The sequence below is a fragment of the Tyto alba genome, unplaced genomic scaffold (assembly GCF_018691265.1).
Source record: "Tyto alba isolate M040663 unplaced genomic scaffold, T.alba_DEE_v4.0 Super-Scaffold_44, whole genome shotgun sequence".
NCBI classification, from domain to species: domain Eukaryota; kingdom Metazoa; phylum Chordata; class Aves; order Strigiformes; family Tytonidae; genus Tyto; species Tyto alba.
Window position 1 is genome coordinate 12,045,083 of NW_024881320.1, and position 16,419 is coordinate 12,061,501.

Below are 16,419 nucleotides of genomic sequence, written 5' to 3' on the forward strand. Positions count from 1 at the left end.
TACCCAGGTGGCACAGGGCAGAAGTGCTAGTGGGCCACAATATACTGTACTTCAGCCATTTAACTTCACATATTTTAAAAATAAATACTTTTAATTTGCTGAATTTCACATATCAAGCTTTGAATCATCTAACATAAATTTCCAGAAAAGTAGTAAGTTATTTCATCTGGGAAATGACCTAGAAAATTCAATTGTCCTTCAGAGAACTACTATGCCAAATTTGGAAATTAAATTCATCAAGTGATGTGTAAGAGAAAAAGCTTTAATTCAGCTTTAGCTGAAAAGCTTTTTTCCTGTTTAAGTTTGGAAGAGACTTGTCATTCTAGCACTCCTTAGGAATTCTGGTGAATCGAGCCTCTTCTTTTTGATTAAAAATTCAAAACAACTGTGTTCTTGAACTATTAAAAAAAAAAAACAAAACAACTTAGCCTTAGAACACTGGTATAGTTAAGACAGTAGGAAAAGGACAGTTATCTCCACAACCATAGTATCTGCATTTCCTAGCATGGGCCGTTTTCTTAGAAAATAATCTATTTAATTGCAAATGACAGGTACCTAAAATTTTTATACAGGTGGAGTGCTGTTAATCTAATCTTTATCATCTTCCCTGGCAGGGGACAGCACTAAATATTTGAAAGGAACTGAAATATGCCTCACAGTAAAAGAGGCATCATTTCTCTTTACTCCAATACATCAATCTTCAACACCAGGGAAATGTAACCACTCTGGCTTTCATCCACATGTATTACATACCATTGACTAGCTAAATCATAGTAATCGTAGTGACATGACATATCATTAGGGGTAAGAATTCAAGTACCTTATTCGGGATCTCATAACAAAAATCTACCAAGATCAGGTGTGAATTTTCCTATTGGGCTGCTGCTTCTGCACGAACGCCGTTTCACCGGCTGACGCACCGCAGTGCCTCGTTTTCCTTCCCCCGCAGAGCCGCAGCGCTCGCCCACCGCAGGGCAAACGCCTAGCGAAGGGATTTCACGCAGGGCGGCCGGGGCGGCGGTGCCCCCGCCGACGGCCGGCAGCAGCGGTGCCGGGGGCCGGCTGCCGCGCCCCCGGGGCTCCTCTATCCCCCCTCAGCTGAGGCGGCTGCACTCGCGGCCCCTCCCCACCCCGCGCGGGCCACCAACGGTCGCCGCGCGCCCGCGCCGCTGTTGCTATGGCTCGGGCGGGAGGCGGCAGCCAATCAGAGCGCGGCAGGGTATATTTGTCGCTGTTGCTAGCGGGAGGGCGGACCAATGGGGAGGAAGCAGGCCCCGGCGGCGCGCGGCGGCGGGGCCCTCACGAGATGCTGGGCCGCCCGCCGCCCTTCCTCCCCGCGTAACCGGCTGGAATTCACCCGACGCCCCGGTCCTGAGGCAAATTAACGTAAACGTGCGCACAGCCCCGCCACGCGCCCCTGTTTGGAACACAGAATCTCCAACAAGAAAAGGGCATTCCAAGGGAGATCCACCAAAATAAAGGAAGCATCAGGGTCTCAACATGCACAAGTATACCCAAGGGCAGCCGGTGCTGGGGTTTTAATACCGTGTGTTAATTATCACTTCACACCCTTAACCTTAGAAAATAAACACTGGAGAAAGAGTAATTCATAACCTTTATTTGCTAACTTCATTACAAAATGTACTGGAGGCACCAAACTTCTGTATCTCTGGGTTGGAGTTTTGGCGAAGCCCCTTTTGCAATACAGATTTATAAAATATCAGTAATACTTACGGAAAATACCGAAAAGACTGCCCAGCGACTTGCAACATTAGTTTTAAACCTGCACCAAGGGTCTGGCTTTGCTAGTTAATGTCCTAACACTCGGGTACACAATTCTGCTTTTTATACTCCAAGGGAAAGAAACAAAACTGGGCTCTTGATTCGTGAACAGCGTGAGATGGAGTGTAGCAGAGGGCCTTGAGGCTGGGTTAAGTAAGAAAAGTACTGGGCAAAGGGAACAGTTGCACACGCTCCCCAGGAGAGCTGCAGTGAAACAGCTTACCCCTGTGGAGCAAGCAGCCTTCAGCCAAATACAGTATTAGCTCCACACTTACTACAGGGTGTAGGAAAGAGTCTGCACCAATCGTGCTGCCTTGCAGGGCACTCGTCTGAATAGGATGTGCTCAACTGCAGCAAACCACCTGAAGGGTGACAGAATTGCCTTGGCAGTTTCAGTCTATCCAGATCTGGGGACTGAAAATGGCTCAAGAGGGTTCAGCAGCTCCCACTTCCTCCATTCATCCTTTTTTTCTAACCAATCTGAGTTGCAGGTAGTATTAAATACCAACAACACTGCCCTCCCCCAGTCCTGCAAGAACACTGACTTTAGCACTAAAAATTCTGCCATGCTCCAGTCTGTGTCATCTGTGGCACTATGGAGTGTGGAACACTGGAATTTACACCCAGCAGTACAACGGAAATACATAAATGAGAAATAGCAGTATTTTACTAGCACTTAGCTGAGACCTTATTTTTCAAGCCTGAGAAAAAGTTATTCAATATCTTCTGATAAGCAGTGTAACTAAATTCTACTCTTTTTGAGTCCAGGAGCTTCATTTACCTTTATGATGTAAGTGAAGGACTCAGATCTGACCAGTGCTGTGGGTAGAAATATGTAACTGCCACAGAACCTGTGACTTGGTATTTTTAGCATCTACAGTGCAGCTTCAGACTGCTCCAGTAAAAACCTGCAATCCAAAATGCACCTTTGGTTTTGTCTATCCTTTGCAAAATTCTTAATAAAACTGTAACTATACCAAACTTTGCAACCATTAGAAAAACACTTCATCATTCCACCTCACTCTCTCTGCTCATCTCCATGTCAAACCCCTCATTCATTTAAAAAAAAAAAATCCAGGAAAGGATTGGGTGTTTCCTGGGGAAGTGCAGACCACATTGAGCATCTCTGCAGGCAGGTCACATTCGTCCCCCAGCTGAGAATTCAAAGAGCAGCCATGCTCCCCAGAACGTGTCATTGGTTAACAGGTCACCAACTGGATCCTCCAGGACCTGAAAGACACAGGAAGGAGTCAAAGCTTCACCACATACGATCTTTAATGTTGCTGTTGCTCATGGTGGATGAGCTCCTCCGGGCAGACGTGCAGTAGCACAAGACTGTGTGGTGGGAGGGAATGTCAGTGGTGAGGGCTGTGTGCATGAAGAGACAAAGTCCTTGTTCCCCTCTTAAGTTCGGGAGATGGCTGTAAAAATGACAAGCACAGTCAGTGCACAATTCAACTCTTAGTAATTCAGAGAAGAGCAATTCCCTTCCCTTTGCCCAAGGCATTGGCTTGTCTAAAAGCTAGTAAATGACAAGAGGGTAAGACCAGAATGAAATGGTTAAGAAGGGAGTGATCACCTGAACAACGGAGCTCTATTCAGGGAGGGGAAAAAAAAGTCTCCAAAATTAATTTACTTGTTTTCATTTGTTTGCTTGTTTTGTTTACTCTCATTTTGACTCTGATGGAATGCATAGCCTATGAAAAGCAAATTGAAAGTCATGTGTGGACAAAATGAAGTTTATATCTGCACCCCTGTGGTTCAGACATAGGAACATCTGCATATTCCTGCAACAAGCCCAGGGCAAGTAGATTCAGCAAGAAAGAGAGTGGTATCCAGGAAGGCTGTAGAATGCTGTAAAATCAGTTACCCATTCAAGCCCTTCCTTTTCCTACAGCACACAAAAATGTGCAAAAATTGCCTTTCTGAATCCCTGATCTGAGTAATTATTACAAAGATTTGAAGATGTCCCCATTTTGACATCTGCAGGCATCACACAGTACCTTGCTCCCCACCCCACATTGCACTGAGTGTCATGTTTCTGTACCACTGCAAAAATCAGTGCAAGAATGCAAAATAGCAAGATGAAAACTCTAGCTACAGAGACTGCATGCTCTGGAAATCTTAAAAAAGGCTCATTCATTATTAATGCCCAAAGCTTTCCTACTCATCTGGCTCACATTATTGCTGGTAAAAAGGCCACTTTCCAAGATACAGATCTTTATATTGATGCTTTCAAAGGCTCAAAAGAGGTTCTGTTACTGCCCTCAGAGCTGCAGCCGCTTCCTATAATGAGGCCAGCAGATATGGCCTCCTGCTTTTCAAAATCTCTTTTAAAAAGGTTTTCTCCAGCAGCTTACACTGCAAGAGAAACAGAAATGGATGCTAACTGATTGGTAGACCCAACATATTTGAAGCCAAAAAATAGCTCAAGGTACAGTTTAGATAGGGCTTTCTTGGGTCCTATTTTTAGGTAACATTTAATTCAGAAATGTGCTCCCATCCCCTTGAAAGCACCAGATTACTAACTTCTATCCTCTGCTGTCTTAAAATCACCATAAGAAGGCATGCAGATCGTGGAAGTAACTTTTTTTATCATGTCCTGTAATAATACCACTCTGTACACTGCTATCAGCCATCTTGGAACAGTGTAAAATGCCTTTTACTCAGCAATAACAGAGACTTGGAAATTAAAATTACATGAAAGATTTTAAGAGGTCTGAGAGAGCAGTCAAATTCTGCAGAGTCCCTCAGAGAAGACCCTCAAGCAGCCATCTTCCTGTCATCTTTCCACAGTGCTAGGTGAGCCCTCCATTGTTCAACAGTTAAATGACACTTTTGGTCTGCACAGGTTTCTTTGGCCATCATTTCAATGACACATATAGTAAAATCAGGGTCTGATAAGCAATCCAAGTGGAAAAAACAACAAAAACACCTCTCCTTCTAGCATCTGCTGGATGCTACCCAGGGAATACCCAACTTGCTCTGAACTTGATTCCAAAAGGTATGCTTACATCAAACATGTTTCATACTAAATACAACGTGAGATTTCACATCTCCTGTGTGGCTGGATAGTGTTTATAGGGCTAAGCTCTTTTCTCTGAACATCAGGTATGCTCTCTTACCTGGCTTTGTCCCAGGGCTTGGCTTTCTTCCATGCAAGGTGCAGAAACAGGTGGGCACTGAGGTTTGCCAAACATAGTCTGACAGGAACTAGAAGAAAATATGATATACAAATGCATTTGTATTTATGCTGTACTCACTACTTACCTTTTTCTTTTTTTTTTTTTTTTTTTTTTCCCCCAGCAGCAGGACAAGAGGGGCTGCTGGCAAGACCACCATTCAAGAGAGTTCTGTTGTCTACAAACCTGCCCTATTTCTCCAGATTGTTATGGCCTGAAAACACGGATTCTGCACTGGGAGGATCAGCCTGACCAGAAGCAGTTTACAGGAATGACATCTTGATTTATAACTCTCCATATGACCCCAGAACACTCTCCATAAACAAGGAGCTGTCTCTCTCCTGGAACTTATTTTAAAAACACAGATCTTCAGAGTCAAAACAGATAAACATGTGGCTTTAGACATAGCCATAACATTGGCTAAGATTCTACTATAGCTTTTCAAGGCCACCAGTCTGGAGGCATGGCTTCCCCATCCCTTGGGGGCTCTGCCAGCCTCTCGAAAGAGGTCACAGTCTGCAGGCATTGGGTCAAGTAGGAGACACTGGGTCCTAGATGATGGGATGTTCTCTCCCTTCATCACCAAGTATGTATACTCCAACAACACTGCCCATACCACCCCTTGGAATAGCCCAGGAATGGCCATACAGGCCCAGACCACAGGTGCCAACTAATAGAGCATAGGAAAAAAAGTAGAAGAAAGAGGGAAAGTGTCAAGTTGTCCTTCCTTGGAATGCCCCCTATGTTCCAGCAATCAGTCTTGGGACTCCTCTGTTGGAGGCTGCAGTCAGGCAATTACATGTACTAATGACAAATGGACTCAGCCCCCTGCCCCCTCCAAGAATTTGTCTCATCCTTTTTCATAGCCCACTTACACTAACATGGACAATGCCCTTAGCAACAAATTCTGCAATCTAATTATGCAATATGTCAAAAAGTAGCCCTTTTGTGTGTTTTGAACTTGCTGCCTGCCAGTGTCAAGGTGCTGGGTTACTCAGAGGGGAGAGCCTAACAGCAGGAGGATTCCTAGCACTTGGAGCTGGAATCCAAAAAATGCAGGCAGAAGCAGTAAGCTGCAACAAACATCTCAGCCCTGATGTTTTCTAAATCAATATGCTGGCACATAAACGCAGTCTGTCTTCTTGCTCCATAGAGTTCAGTGTGCTTTTCTGTTTGAAATGGGAGGCATGACTGTGTTATATTCTGCATGAACCATTAGCTGGGCCGCGTTCCACCTGTCCTAACTCAAGGAGTGAAGAGGATACAACACCACTATCAGTAAAGGCGAGCATCTGTTTGGTGTCCCACAGGGACTTCCAGTTCGCTAGCTGAATCAAACTCTACTGTCAGGCAGCAGGAGCAGATGGAGACAGTCAGCTTCCAGCCTGGTTCCCCCTCACACTCCCACCTCACAGCCCTGCAGATCATAAGAGGTTTGGATACAGCCCAAGTGTGTAGGACCGGCTGTAAAAAGCCCATGAAAGAAATCAACAGGAATTGTTCTGAGCTTTCAGGCCAAGTGCTTTCTAGGTGAGCACCTTTAAAAATAAGACAAGCAGATTAAGGGTCCTTTGGCTGACTTGTAGCTCTACCCCTGCACTTACAAGGCAGGGAGCCACATGTGCTGGCAAGGCAGTGAGAGCATAACACCAAGTCCGCACCAGGTGGGTGACCTTGGCTAAACAGTTTCCTTCTCTCTGCTTTACTCTCATTTGTAAAGCAGGGCTAACTTCACTGCCCTGTCTTTCCAGGACAGCAACACTCATTTGCCTTACAGTTTAAGCTGTTGACTCCTTCCTGAGTCCCCAGGAGAGATGATCATTGCAACACTATTGCTAAAGATCACTCTGGTGACACAATACTTCTCTCTATTCCAATAACTCTGTTAGTGGGCTCAGTCTGATAACAAGGTGATCCTCATTCATTGCCGTTCACTGAGCAGTGATCTTACCCAAGACCACCCACACAAGGTCTCCTGGCTCTCTAGAGAGAAACTGCAGAAGAGCCTAGATGAAATTACAGCTTAAGCATCGCTCATTTCTAAAGAGATCGATGTTCCATAGCATTCATGATATTTTGGGCAGTTCAGGGTTTTGGGGGGAGCTGGACCAGGCCACTAAACAGGGTCTACGAATAGAGTTCAAATAACTATATCCTCACCAGAACATGTCAACGAAGCAGCAAGTTCTGCCCCTGCCAGGAATACGATAAAGGGTGTGTGGATTCCTGGCACAACTGACATACCCAACAAGGAGACATTCACCATAGATTTCTTCTACTGGTGGAACATATTTTAAAAATAAACATGAGCTCACTCTAGAGTCAGAACTTGCAATTTTAAATCCAGCCAAAATATTGCCAACAAGCCTCACTGATCTTCCATGACCTTTAGCCACTGTTTAAAACTGTGAATCCTAAAACACAGCCTGAGGTGGCTTTATAACGCCCAGACCTGGGTTCTTCCCAGCAATTCAGGGGGAGGCGTTTGACAGGAATGTGAACATCTGTAGGCACCAAGCCAACTGGGAAACAGGGGTAAATGGCAGAAAACTGGGAGCAGGAAACTGGGAGGCAAAAGCCCACTGACCTTTATCTCCAATCACTGCCTTCCTGTGTTGCTTGACAAGCCACAAAGCCTCTCCGTGCCTCCAATTCCTCATCTATGAAGTGGGAATAAAACTGCTTCTACATCCCTCTTTGACATATTATTGACAGTGTCACGCTAGCACAAGTGCTGGACAGTGTCAAGCAGAAGAGTTATGAAATGGGGCTACTGCTCCTGCTGTCTTGCAGATCATTAAATTAAATGAACCTTGTAATGTCTGTTTAGCAGTGTTTATTTTTATCTAACATTATGGAAGTTGTATAACATATGGAAGATGGCACAGATTTTTGTTGTTTTGCATTCTGTGAATTCATCTCAAGTCCGAGAGAAAACCTCCAGCCTGAAACATTTGTTAGAGGTGGAAAACAGAAAGACAGAATGGTGCCTGTCTTTGTCTTCCAATTTGGAAAGCTTGTGCTATGGAATAATCTTGTCATGAGGTTATGAAGCTACAAAAACTATTTTAGGATTAATTATGGGCCCTACCTAGCCCACAGAATCAGTTCTCACTGGATCAGTATAGGTTATGAATTTCTGCCAAAAACAAAGACAGGCAAATAGCTTAGAAGCTCAACCTGCCTTAAAGAGAGAGGTTCCTATCTTTTCTGGTGGGGCTGGTCTCAAATCTCCTTTTTGCCACCACCATAAAATACATATACACTTATACAGTATTTCCCATTTCCAGTGCACAGATATAAACATCTGCAAAACAGGATGGACACAAGGAGAATCAGGCCCCTGCAGTGAAATGCAGCACTACACTCTTTCTGCAACCCTCTTCAACAAGAGGATAAGGACAAGGCTACACCCACAGCACCATTGTTACTCCTGCCTTTAAGAAGCCCTGTGCTTTCCACTCCTTTTACCTGTGGGGAAGAATAGACTCCAGGGTCCCTAGCTGTCCTTCTCTAAGGATGAAGCTTTCAACCTCTAAATCTGACTGCTGAATGATTCTTCCTGAACTGTCCTCAATACAGCCACCGTGAGGGACTCTGCTCAAGGGAGCTCTGATACCTGCTGAAATAAATGTTCATATTAAAGAAAAGTAGAGGTAACATGACCCCAACCTCTGACCCAGCTATTCCTCCCCACTCCACATTCACCAGAGGCTGGGTGAATGGCAGTCACAGCATTTTCTGTTCTGTACACCTGCAGCAAAAGCAGATGGACATCACTTGCATATCCTATCAAGGCTATTCTGAAGAACAGGGAGAAGAAAAGAGACGGGGCGGAAGGAGAGAGGGAGAGAAAGAATAGCAGTAAAGGAGAAAGGGAAATGAGAATGTGTTGCTGAAGATGAGCACCATGTCACAGTTAAGTTTCCAGCCTCTGCTCAGACAATCTTTTAAGAATGACAGGCATTCAAAAACCCAGAAGCTTGCAAACTGACAAGGTCAGCCAATGCCCCAAGGGACTCTTCCAATGGAAATGCTAAAAGGACTCCACCTTGCTGGAGAAGTACCATCTTATGGAAGCAGTTACAGTTTAAGCAAAAGAGTAGGTAAGAATGTCTGTTTCAACACCTTAAATCCACAGGTTTTCTCACTGAGCTACTATGGGAGCAGAACTCCAGAGCTCAAGATAAGCCCTGCTCCCATTTGTCAGGCCACTAGAAAGCCACCTAAGTGAGCAAGAGTGTTTACAACAAAGGGAAAAGAAACTTGAAAACTCTTAAGGTCAACAATCTGGGTGCAGTTTTACTAACCTTCCATACTTGGGGTCCACAAGGAGCCAGAGACTCCTCTGGTGCTGCAAGGGGCCTGCCACATGGCCAGCTGTTCATCTGGAAAGGTAAAGGACCCACAAGAGCACAGGACAAAGTTATCCTGACAGGGACCGGCACCAGTACAGCTTCCTACTGCTCTGGGTTGCAGGAGAGCAGAGTTAAGGCAGGTTCCTGGTTCCAACATAGCCTCAGTGCAAAAAGCTACGGGTTGGTCAGTGTTGCGAGTGGTCAACAAAGCCCTGCTTGTCCTTGCGTCATACAGATCACTGCTCTGCGTGAAGCTGTAATGATGGAAAAAATAAATCAGCCAGACATACTGCTTTGCAAAGAGGCAGGACTCCCCAGCTAAACCTTTGAATCCTGCCCTTGACAGCTGGGAGATTAACTGCTAGATGTTCTGACTGCCTGATGCTGGGCATGGACCATTCCCATCTATGGAGTCAAGATTCTTAAGTGATGTCCCCTGGGAACTGACATAAAAGTCATTTCCATGAATAAGTTTAAAGGTTGCTTCATCTGTGAACTGTCACTGTAAAGACTTTCTCATACATCACCTGGATTCCAGCATCTTTAAATATGTTCCTTCAGGAGGCTTATCCAGATCTGCAGCTGACTGCTCCCACCCTGGGTCACAGGGCATGAGGGTTATCTCCGTTTGCTCAGAGCCGATGCCTACACAAGATCCATCTGAAAGGTGCAGGCCGGGCAGATGAAGGAACACTAATACTTACTCCAGAAAGTAATGAAACAAGTCTAATTTGCCAAATGCAGCAAGACCCTCTTACTCCCCTTGACTGCAGTTTGGCCAAGATTCTGTGAAGGGGAATGGAAATACCAGGTTTTACCAGAGAACTGCCCTGATCCCAGAATCTGAGAGCTAAAACACGCTGTCTCCCATGTATTTGCTTTCATTCGGTGCCCCTTCTGAGATGGGCATCTCTTTTTCACCTGTCCTTACACAGGCCTTATCAATGTTTGCTCCTGTGGAGTAACAGCCTCTAGCCAAACAATGAGGCACTCCACTGAAGTAGAGTCCTCCAAAGTCCACTTGATCTATCAGCATATTGATGCTGTTCTGGAGAAGGAATATCCTTCTCTACCTGAGGGAATTTAAAATTGGTTTTCAGCTTTTTGGACCCCATCCTAAGCCCATTAGGAAGAGACAAACCTGCATTTTGTGGAGTGTAGGATCCTTTATCTCGCTGCTCCATTGTGTGGTAAGCCAAAGCCCTCTCAGGACATGAGCTGTTGAGCTTTTCCGTACGAGGGAGGCAGGATTTTTGACGTCGTCGATAATTTGCAAACCAGTTATAGACCTGAGTTGGCTGCAGGTTCATGTCCTGAGCCAATCCCTCCTGCAAACCCAGGTGTAGGGAGAGATCAAAGGAAAAAGAATAAACCACATCCGAATAATCAGGCTTTTCCCTTCCATCCCAGAAGCAGCCCAGCAAAAGAGCTTTCAAACCCAAAGACATTTGTTCACTAGGTCTCAGATAAGTTTATGTGGATCCCATTGAGGACACAAACTTATAAACTCAAAAGAGTTGCTGAAAAATGCACATTCCACTCTGCTTCCCCAGTCAATTTATTTGCTGAAGGAAACCATATACTGCTATTTTATATTGCTATATTTAAATGTAAAACCTCACCAAAGCATGCTCTTACTGCAGAATGACAGCTTCACATCACTAACATGACACTAATAGGATAAACACTAATGCATTTACCACATTAAATATTTTTCACAAACTCTGAGCAGTATAAACATCTGTCTCACATTTACAGAAAAATTCCTGCTGTATTACACTCTTAAATAATGAGATCACATAAGTGAAGAATATACTGGGAAATTAATGCATAAGTGATCATCGTATCCTGACCTTTTAGGACCTAATTATACAACTTCATTATGCTCCCAATTCATATTGGTTTTTTTAAATGAAAATTTAAAAGTTGTTTCTGCTTTGTGAAAACGGTAAGAAATAAACCATCTCCACACTGAAGAACTATTCACCAGGCCATCATGCCTCATATGAGAAGGATGTTGGAAAAATTGAGCACTGCAGAGGCAGACTTTAAAATCTGAAGTCTTCACCTTGCAAGGTAGTAATCAACAAAGATTACTGAATTAATTCACATGTCACTTCCATAACAAATTCGTCCCTGTCCAAATAAGGTGGATACATGCATACATCAACACTGCCCATCATGTTCTCAAATTCTGTGAATTTAATGAGATAAATCAGAACAAAATATATTCTGGTAAGCAAAGTGAAATTTTATACAGGCTATAACTCAGCCAAGTCAGAACTATTTATCACTGTAGCATAGCTCTTCTGAGTGATGGTTGTTTCACTGCCTATGCTCAATCACTACAAAATTAGAACTGTTAAAAGCCCAGGGATGAATTTATTTCCCCTGATCATTTTGTCCAAAGCAAGTGAAATTACTTAGCATGAATTTGATGATTTTTTTAAGGAAACCTTTAGGGTAAGATCAAACATGGGAAATCCCAGCCCCACCGGGGCTTCTGAAAACAAGGATTTAGAATGAAACCAGTCATAGACCTCTGATTGCAGAGTTCTGCTCTTCTGTGATAAGGAGATTTGATTGGAAGCAGCATATCCCTACCCGCTGTTTCTTGTTTGGATTTGTTGTCACCTCTGCAGCAAACCTGTACAGTTGCTGCCGTACTTCATACGCATAGTTCCTATTCTTCAAACCATCAGGACAAAGGGAAGCAGGTGGAGGATTCCTGTACAGAGGGGGAAACCGAATTAAAAATGACCCAAAAGGAGTAATTCACATTGCTACAAATGACCAAAACGCCAAGAAAAACCTAGCTCCAAGCAGCAGCCATCTTGAGATGCAAAAAGAGCCTCTGCATCTCTACTCCCTGCATCTGCTAACTACAGCAGAGAAAAAAAATTCAGTTCCCCCATGCTGCAGTACCTCTTCCTGCAACGGAATTTCTGCAGTGGTGTCAGAAAATCCATGTGGTGTTTCTCCATAACCCTTCGGTAGTGAATCTCATGCCAAAGTTGCACCAGCTGCTCCTTCTCTTCTGCCTTGCAATACTAAAATAAAACAGTATGTAAGTAAAATCCTTCCCAGGTAGTCAGTCAGGCTGCCTATAAAGGAGAAAACCCTCAACAACTGGAAACTTACTCAGAGATTCCTACTGATTTGATAGAGCTGGTAGCATTATTCAAGTATATGGCTCGCTGTACCTTCTCTAATGTATACAGGTAATTGCCTAATTCCTTCTTTTCCCCTGGTGGAAGGGGTTACATTACCAGATCTAGAGGCCAAAATCCATCACTTTGAGTGGTGCCATCCAGCCTTCCTCAAATGTTCCCATTCTGGCAAGCCTGCTAAATTTGGCCTTCCTTTTTTTGTGAAAAACTTCAAGAACCACCACACTAGAGAACAAAAAACCTGCTTTTACAAACTACAACCAACACCATAATCACCCAATCACCTTCTTCCCCTTGGCTGATTAATAGTAACTGCCTGAATTGCCTGTAGCAAACACTTTATCCTGTGTTTCAGGTTAACCAACATGCGTGCCTGCCTTCCACTGCTGTATGCCTGCTGGAAACGCTCCACATGCTGCAGTTTGGCTACCTCTGCACTAACAGCTCTTAGCTACTATTTTTCTAATACTGCTTTTTGTCTCCATGAAGAAACAAAGAACACATCCCTACCTCCAGGAGTCTGCAGGCTGTGTCATGCTGCCCATTATGGATATGAACAAACACGCAAGCTCGGACAACGTGGATATTAGTGAGAAAATACATCTTGTGTTTGCATCCCATCATAGCCCCAACCAGCTTCTCTAGACTAGGAGATGAGCTCTGAAGGTCCTGGCAAAGCTGCGCTGCTAGATCCAGCAGCTTGGCAGGTGGAGGATCTTTGTTCTTATTCCTTTTTAACATGGCCATGAACCGCTTCATCCTTACGTCCTGTTGGAAGACTTTTCTATGCAATGCACAAAGTTGTGGTTAGATAAAAGTTATTATCTCCTATTTTTAGCTTCTATGGTATGTTTGTTTTTTTTTGTTGTTTTTTTTTTTTTTTTTTTTTTAGAAGGAAAGAAATTCACTGTGCTGTTAAAAGCAGCCTGAGGACCTCAAAACACTTAAAATAAAACTAGGCCTAAACCAGCCCTAAAAGGATAAAGCCACACCAGGTTTGTAGTTGAGAAAACTGAGCTCAGAAAGACATATTAAACTTGCCCCAAAACTCGGAGGCTGAAGGAAGAGGCCAAAGCCAGAGGGCTGCTGTGGGGAATCACACTGGGCTGGCCCCAGTATTTCCCCCCCTCGGTCTGTGTGTGCAGCTGGGGACACTGGGCTAAGTGCAGAGCAGCCCGCACCCCCCCCCCCCCGCCTCCAGCCCCTCTGCTCCCCTTCAAATCAGGTACCCCTTTATCTAAACCATGATATGAAGCTTTACATCCACTGCTCACAGGTTAAAACTACCAGAACGTTAAACCTAGAGATATTCAGGTGAAATTAATGAGTTTTTTTCCTTCCAAAATGGCAGGGGCCAAGCCAGGGGCAGATACAACAAAGTGTTATTCAAACGATCCTCGCGGCTGGTTTTCGCCCATTTTCCCGGGGGAAGGAGACCGGCGCGATCCCCCACCCCTGGGCCAGCCCCAGCCCCGTCGGACAAAAGAGGAAAAAGCTGTTAAAAACCTCCGAGGTTGTGGAGCAGGGACACCCCGGCAGCCCCGTCCCCTCCCCGGGGCGGCGGGAGCACCGGAGCCCGCCCCGGCCCTTTCCTCCGGCGGCGAGGCGCCGGGCCCTGCCCGCCGGGCCCCCGGGACCGGCCCCCCGCCCCCCGCCTCAGCGCAGCGCAGGACCGGCTCTGCCCCACACGGCCGCAAACCCGGTGCTGCGGCCAGCAAAAACCTCACCCGTGGCCACAGCCTCCTCCGGGGGGGGGGGTGGTGGTGGTGGTAGGGGGACGGGGGAAAGAGCTTCGCAGCGGTGAGAGCGATGCGATGCCGGTTTGCAGGTGCGGAGCCGGCCCGGGCGGGGGGGGCTGATGCAGCGCTGCCCCCGCACGCCCCACCCCGCCCCCGAGAACGGCGGCAACTGCTGCCTGCACAGCCGCTTCCCGAGGAAAATTGTGTAGAATAAACAGGCAGCAAGTTGCTTTCATAGTATAGAGTATTTTTTAAGATGTTAAGGGGGAGGAGACACGCAGTGATAGTTTTGACACACTTAGATGAACTGAATGAGGAGGCGTGCAGCTCAAACCCACCTTTTCTAGGTGAGTGCTCTCTAATAACAGGTGAGTCATCCAGACTCAGTTTAGAGGATGAAACTGAAGCAGCTGTGATATTCCTTGAATCAGGTCTGAACACCTCTGTGAATGTCAGCCCTCTGCCGACTCCAGTTTAGTGAGGCCAGAGAACAGCAGCAACGAGCTGACAGCAGGAGTCAGCAGCCGCCCCGCACAGCGCTGCAGGGTGCTGGTCCTGAGCCCACCCTGCATCCACGCCGAAATAACTTGCTCATGCCAAGTCCAGGCACCAGTCTCTGCAAAGACAAAGGCTACAAACTTGAGTGTAGGCATCTTTGTCTTGCTGCATGCAGATACATCCTAAAAATCTGCTCATAATCCTCCATATTCCTCCAATCAGCAGCATCTTCTGTTCAGCTGCCCTTGATTTCTCCTTAGGCTTGGATGTGGGCCTTGTGGGACAGGAACTGGCTTCTTGCTCCTGCTGCATGACACTGGTCTAGAGACAGAAAGTCTTGGATGCTTAAAGGTCAAAGCCCCACCACTGAACTCAGAGCATTTCATTACCATGCTGGACATAAGAAGCCGTATTTCCTTTTGGCAATTATTCTCCTTTACTCCCCATTTCTGTATTGCTGTCTGGAGTTACAACAAAACAACAGGTTACTCGATTTTCTGCATTTTTACTTATTTACACGTATGAAATTTAACAAGTGTCTCTCACATTTTATCTTACATATTCACACAATCAGGTACACCTCAAAGGGGAAAGCAGCAGGCTGCTGGCAGGCACATCAGATCCAACCGGCACCATTTCCAGTGACGGTAAGCTGCTACCACCACACTCTGTGCTCAATCTAACTGCCCTTGAAATCCATTTGCGCTCTCCCTCCTTTACCTCCGCTCTAACTGAAGTTTCAGCAATCAAGGACTGCAGCTACTTGAAACCAAGCTGAGGTCAGGTGATAGATATTGGCAAGCCAAGCGCTCAGGTTCTTTTTCCAAGGGCTTAATCAAATTCTGTTGAATATCAACAGCAATATTGATCACATCCTCTTGGAGCCTCAACATGAATCCAACACAGAGGCTCTTTTCCAGTAATCCTTCACCTCTAACTCCCTTGCCACAAGGTAAAGCTTCTAGCTGTCTCCCTAAGAGATACAACCCTATTTCATGGAGCACTAGCATGCATCTTATCTAGACAATCAGTCCAGAACAAAACAAGCCTGCTATCTTTGTTCCAGCAAAAGTCTGTAAAGTCTTTCAACAACCGATCAGCAAACTTCTCATCCCCAGTGGCACTGGACCGCCACGTTTTCGTCAGCATGGTGTTGTAGGCCCAGTTGTAGCCAATGCGCTCTTCACAAAACATGTTCTGGTTGGTGGAGCTAGTGGAGTTGCGCCGGCGTCGCTGCTGCCCACAAGAAAATTTCCGCTTGGAATACGGTAGCTGCAAAAACACTGTCCCTGGGGGAAACAGACAGGACTTTAGTCTTAGGCAGACCTAAGTCCCTACAACTGGTAATTGACTCATTAATCTCTGAAAAGGAAACTGGACTGAGTTTCATCTAACTGCCATTTCGCAAGATAAAACAGGATACACTTTTCCTCCTTTGCTTTTACATGGTACTTCTTCCTGCAAATGACAACACTGAGAAAGAGCACACTTAATCTTGCTTTTCCATTGGTGGAAGGGAATGAAGCAGAGATGTAGGCTCTGATCCACCTTTCTAACTTCACATCAATTTCTATTCTCTTCTGCAATTTTCCAAAAGCTCTCTCTCATCATTGTCTTCATGCCTCAGCAACCTCTCTGAACATACCAAGTTATTTTATTGTAATATGCCATGCATGGAGTTTGCTTAGAA

At 45.3% G+C, this 16,419-nt stretch overlaps 2 protein-coding genes across 12 annotated transcripts in view; both read right to left on the minus strand.

The window, feature by feature from the left end:
- Positions 1-1,596: 1,596 nt before the first annotated feature.
- ANHX (anomalous homeobox) lies at positions 1,597-14,308 on the minus strand. 2 transcript variants are annotated; one of them, XM_042805697.1, is made up of 10 exons: positions 14,220-14,308; positions 13,003-13,276; positions 12,248-12,372; positions 11,927-12,050; positions 10,464-10,650; positions 9,850-9,982; positions 9,275-9,576; positions 8,436-8,586; positions 4,908-4,995; positions 1,597-3,012 (listed from the first exon to the last, which is right to left on the minus strand). In XM_042805697.1, the coding sequence occupies exons 2-10, from the start codon at positions 13,249-13,251 to the stop codon at positions 2,920-2,922; spliced, it is 1,452 nt and encodes a 483-aa protein (XP_042661631.1). In that variant the 5' UTR covers positions 13,252-13,276; positions 14,220-14,308; the 3' UTR covers positions 1,597-2,919. The 2 variants fall into 2 exon arrangements, with proteins under 2 accessions (XP_042661631.1, XP_032857241.1); XM_033001350.2 differs by lacking the exons at positions 8,436-8,586; positions 14,220-14,308 and having other exon boundaries at positions 13,003-13,624.
- Positions 14,309-15,218: 910 nt separating this feature from the next.
- Positions 15,219-16,419, minus strand: part of DEPDC5 (DEP domain containing 5, GATOR1 subcomplex subunit) — a 47,372-nt gene continuing 46,171 nt past the window's right edge. For all 10 annotated transcript variants that reach the window (XM_042805131.1, XM_042805126.1, XM_042805129.1 and 7 more), the window contains one exon: positions 15,219-16,018. In XM_042805131.1, the coding sequence (XP_042661065.1) occupies positions 15,723-16,018 (296 nt within the window). In that variant the 3' untranslated portion in view covers positions 15,219-15,722. The remainder of the gene's footprint in view (positions 16,019-16,419) is intronic.

Bases quoted from the DNA above. Each gene is read 5' to 3' on its own strand.
- ANHX (XM_042805697.1), bottom strand. From the start codon at position 13,251: ATGAAGCGGTTCATGGCCATGTTAAAAAGGAATAAGAACAAAGATCCT. The intron at 10,651-11,926 runs GTAGGGATATGC...CTGGGTTTGCAG, and splicing joins ATCCAAACAAGAAACAGCGG to GAGGGATTGGCTCAGGACAT. The intron at 4,996-8,435 runs GTAAAAGGAGTG...ATTTTCTTCTAG, and splicing joins GAGTCTATTCTTCCCCACAG to TTCCTGTCAGACTATGTTTG.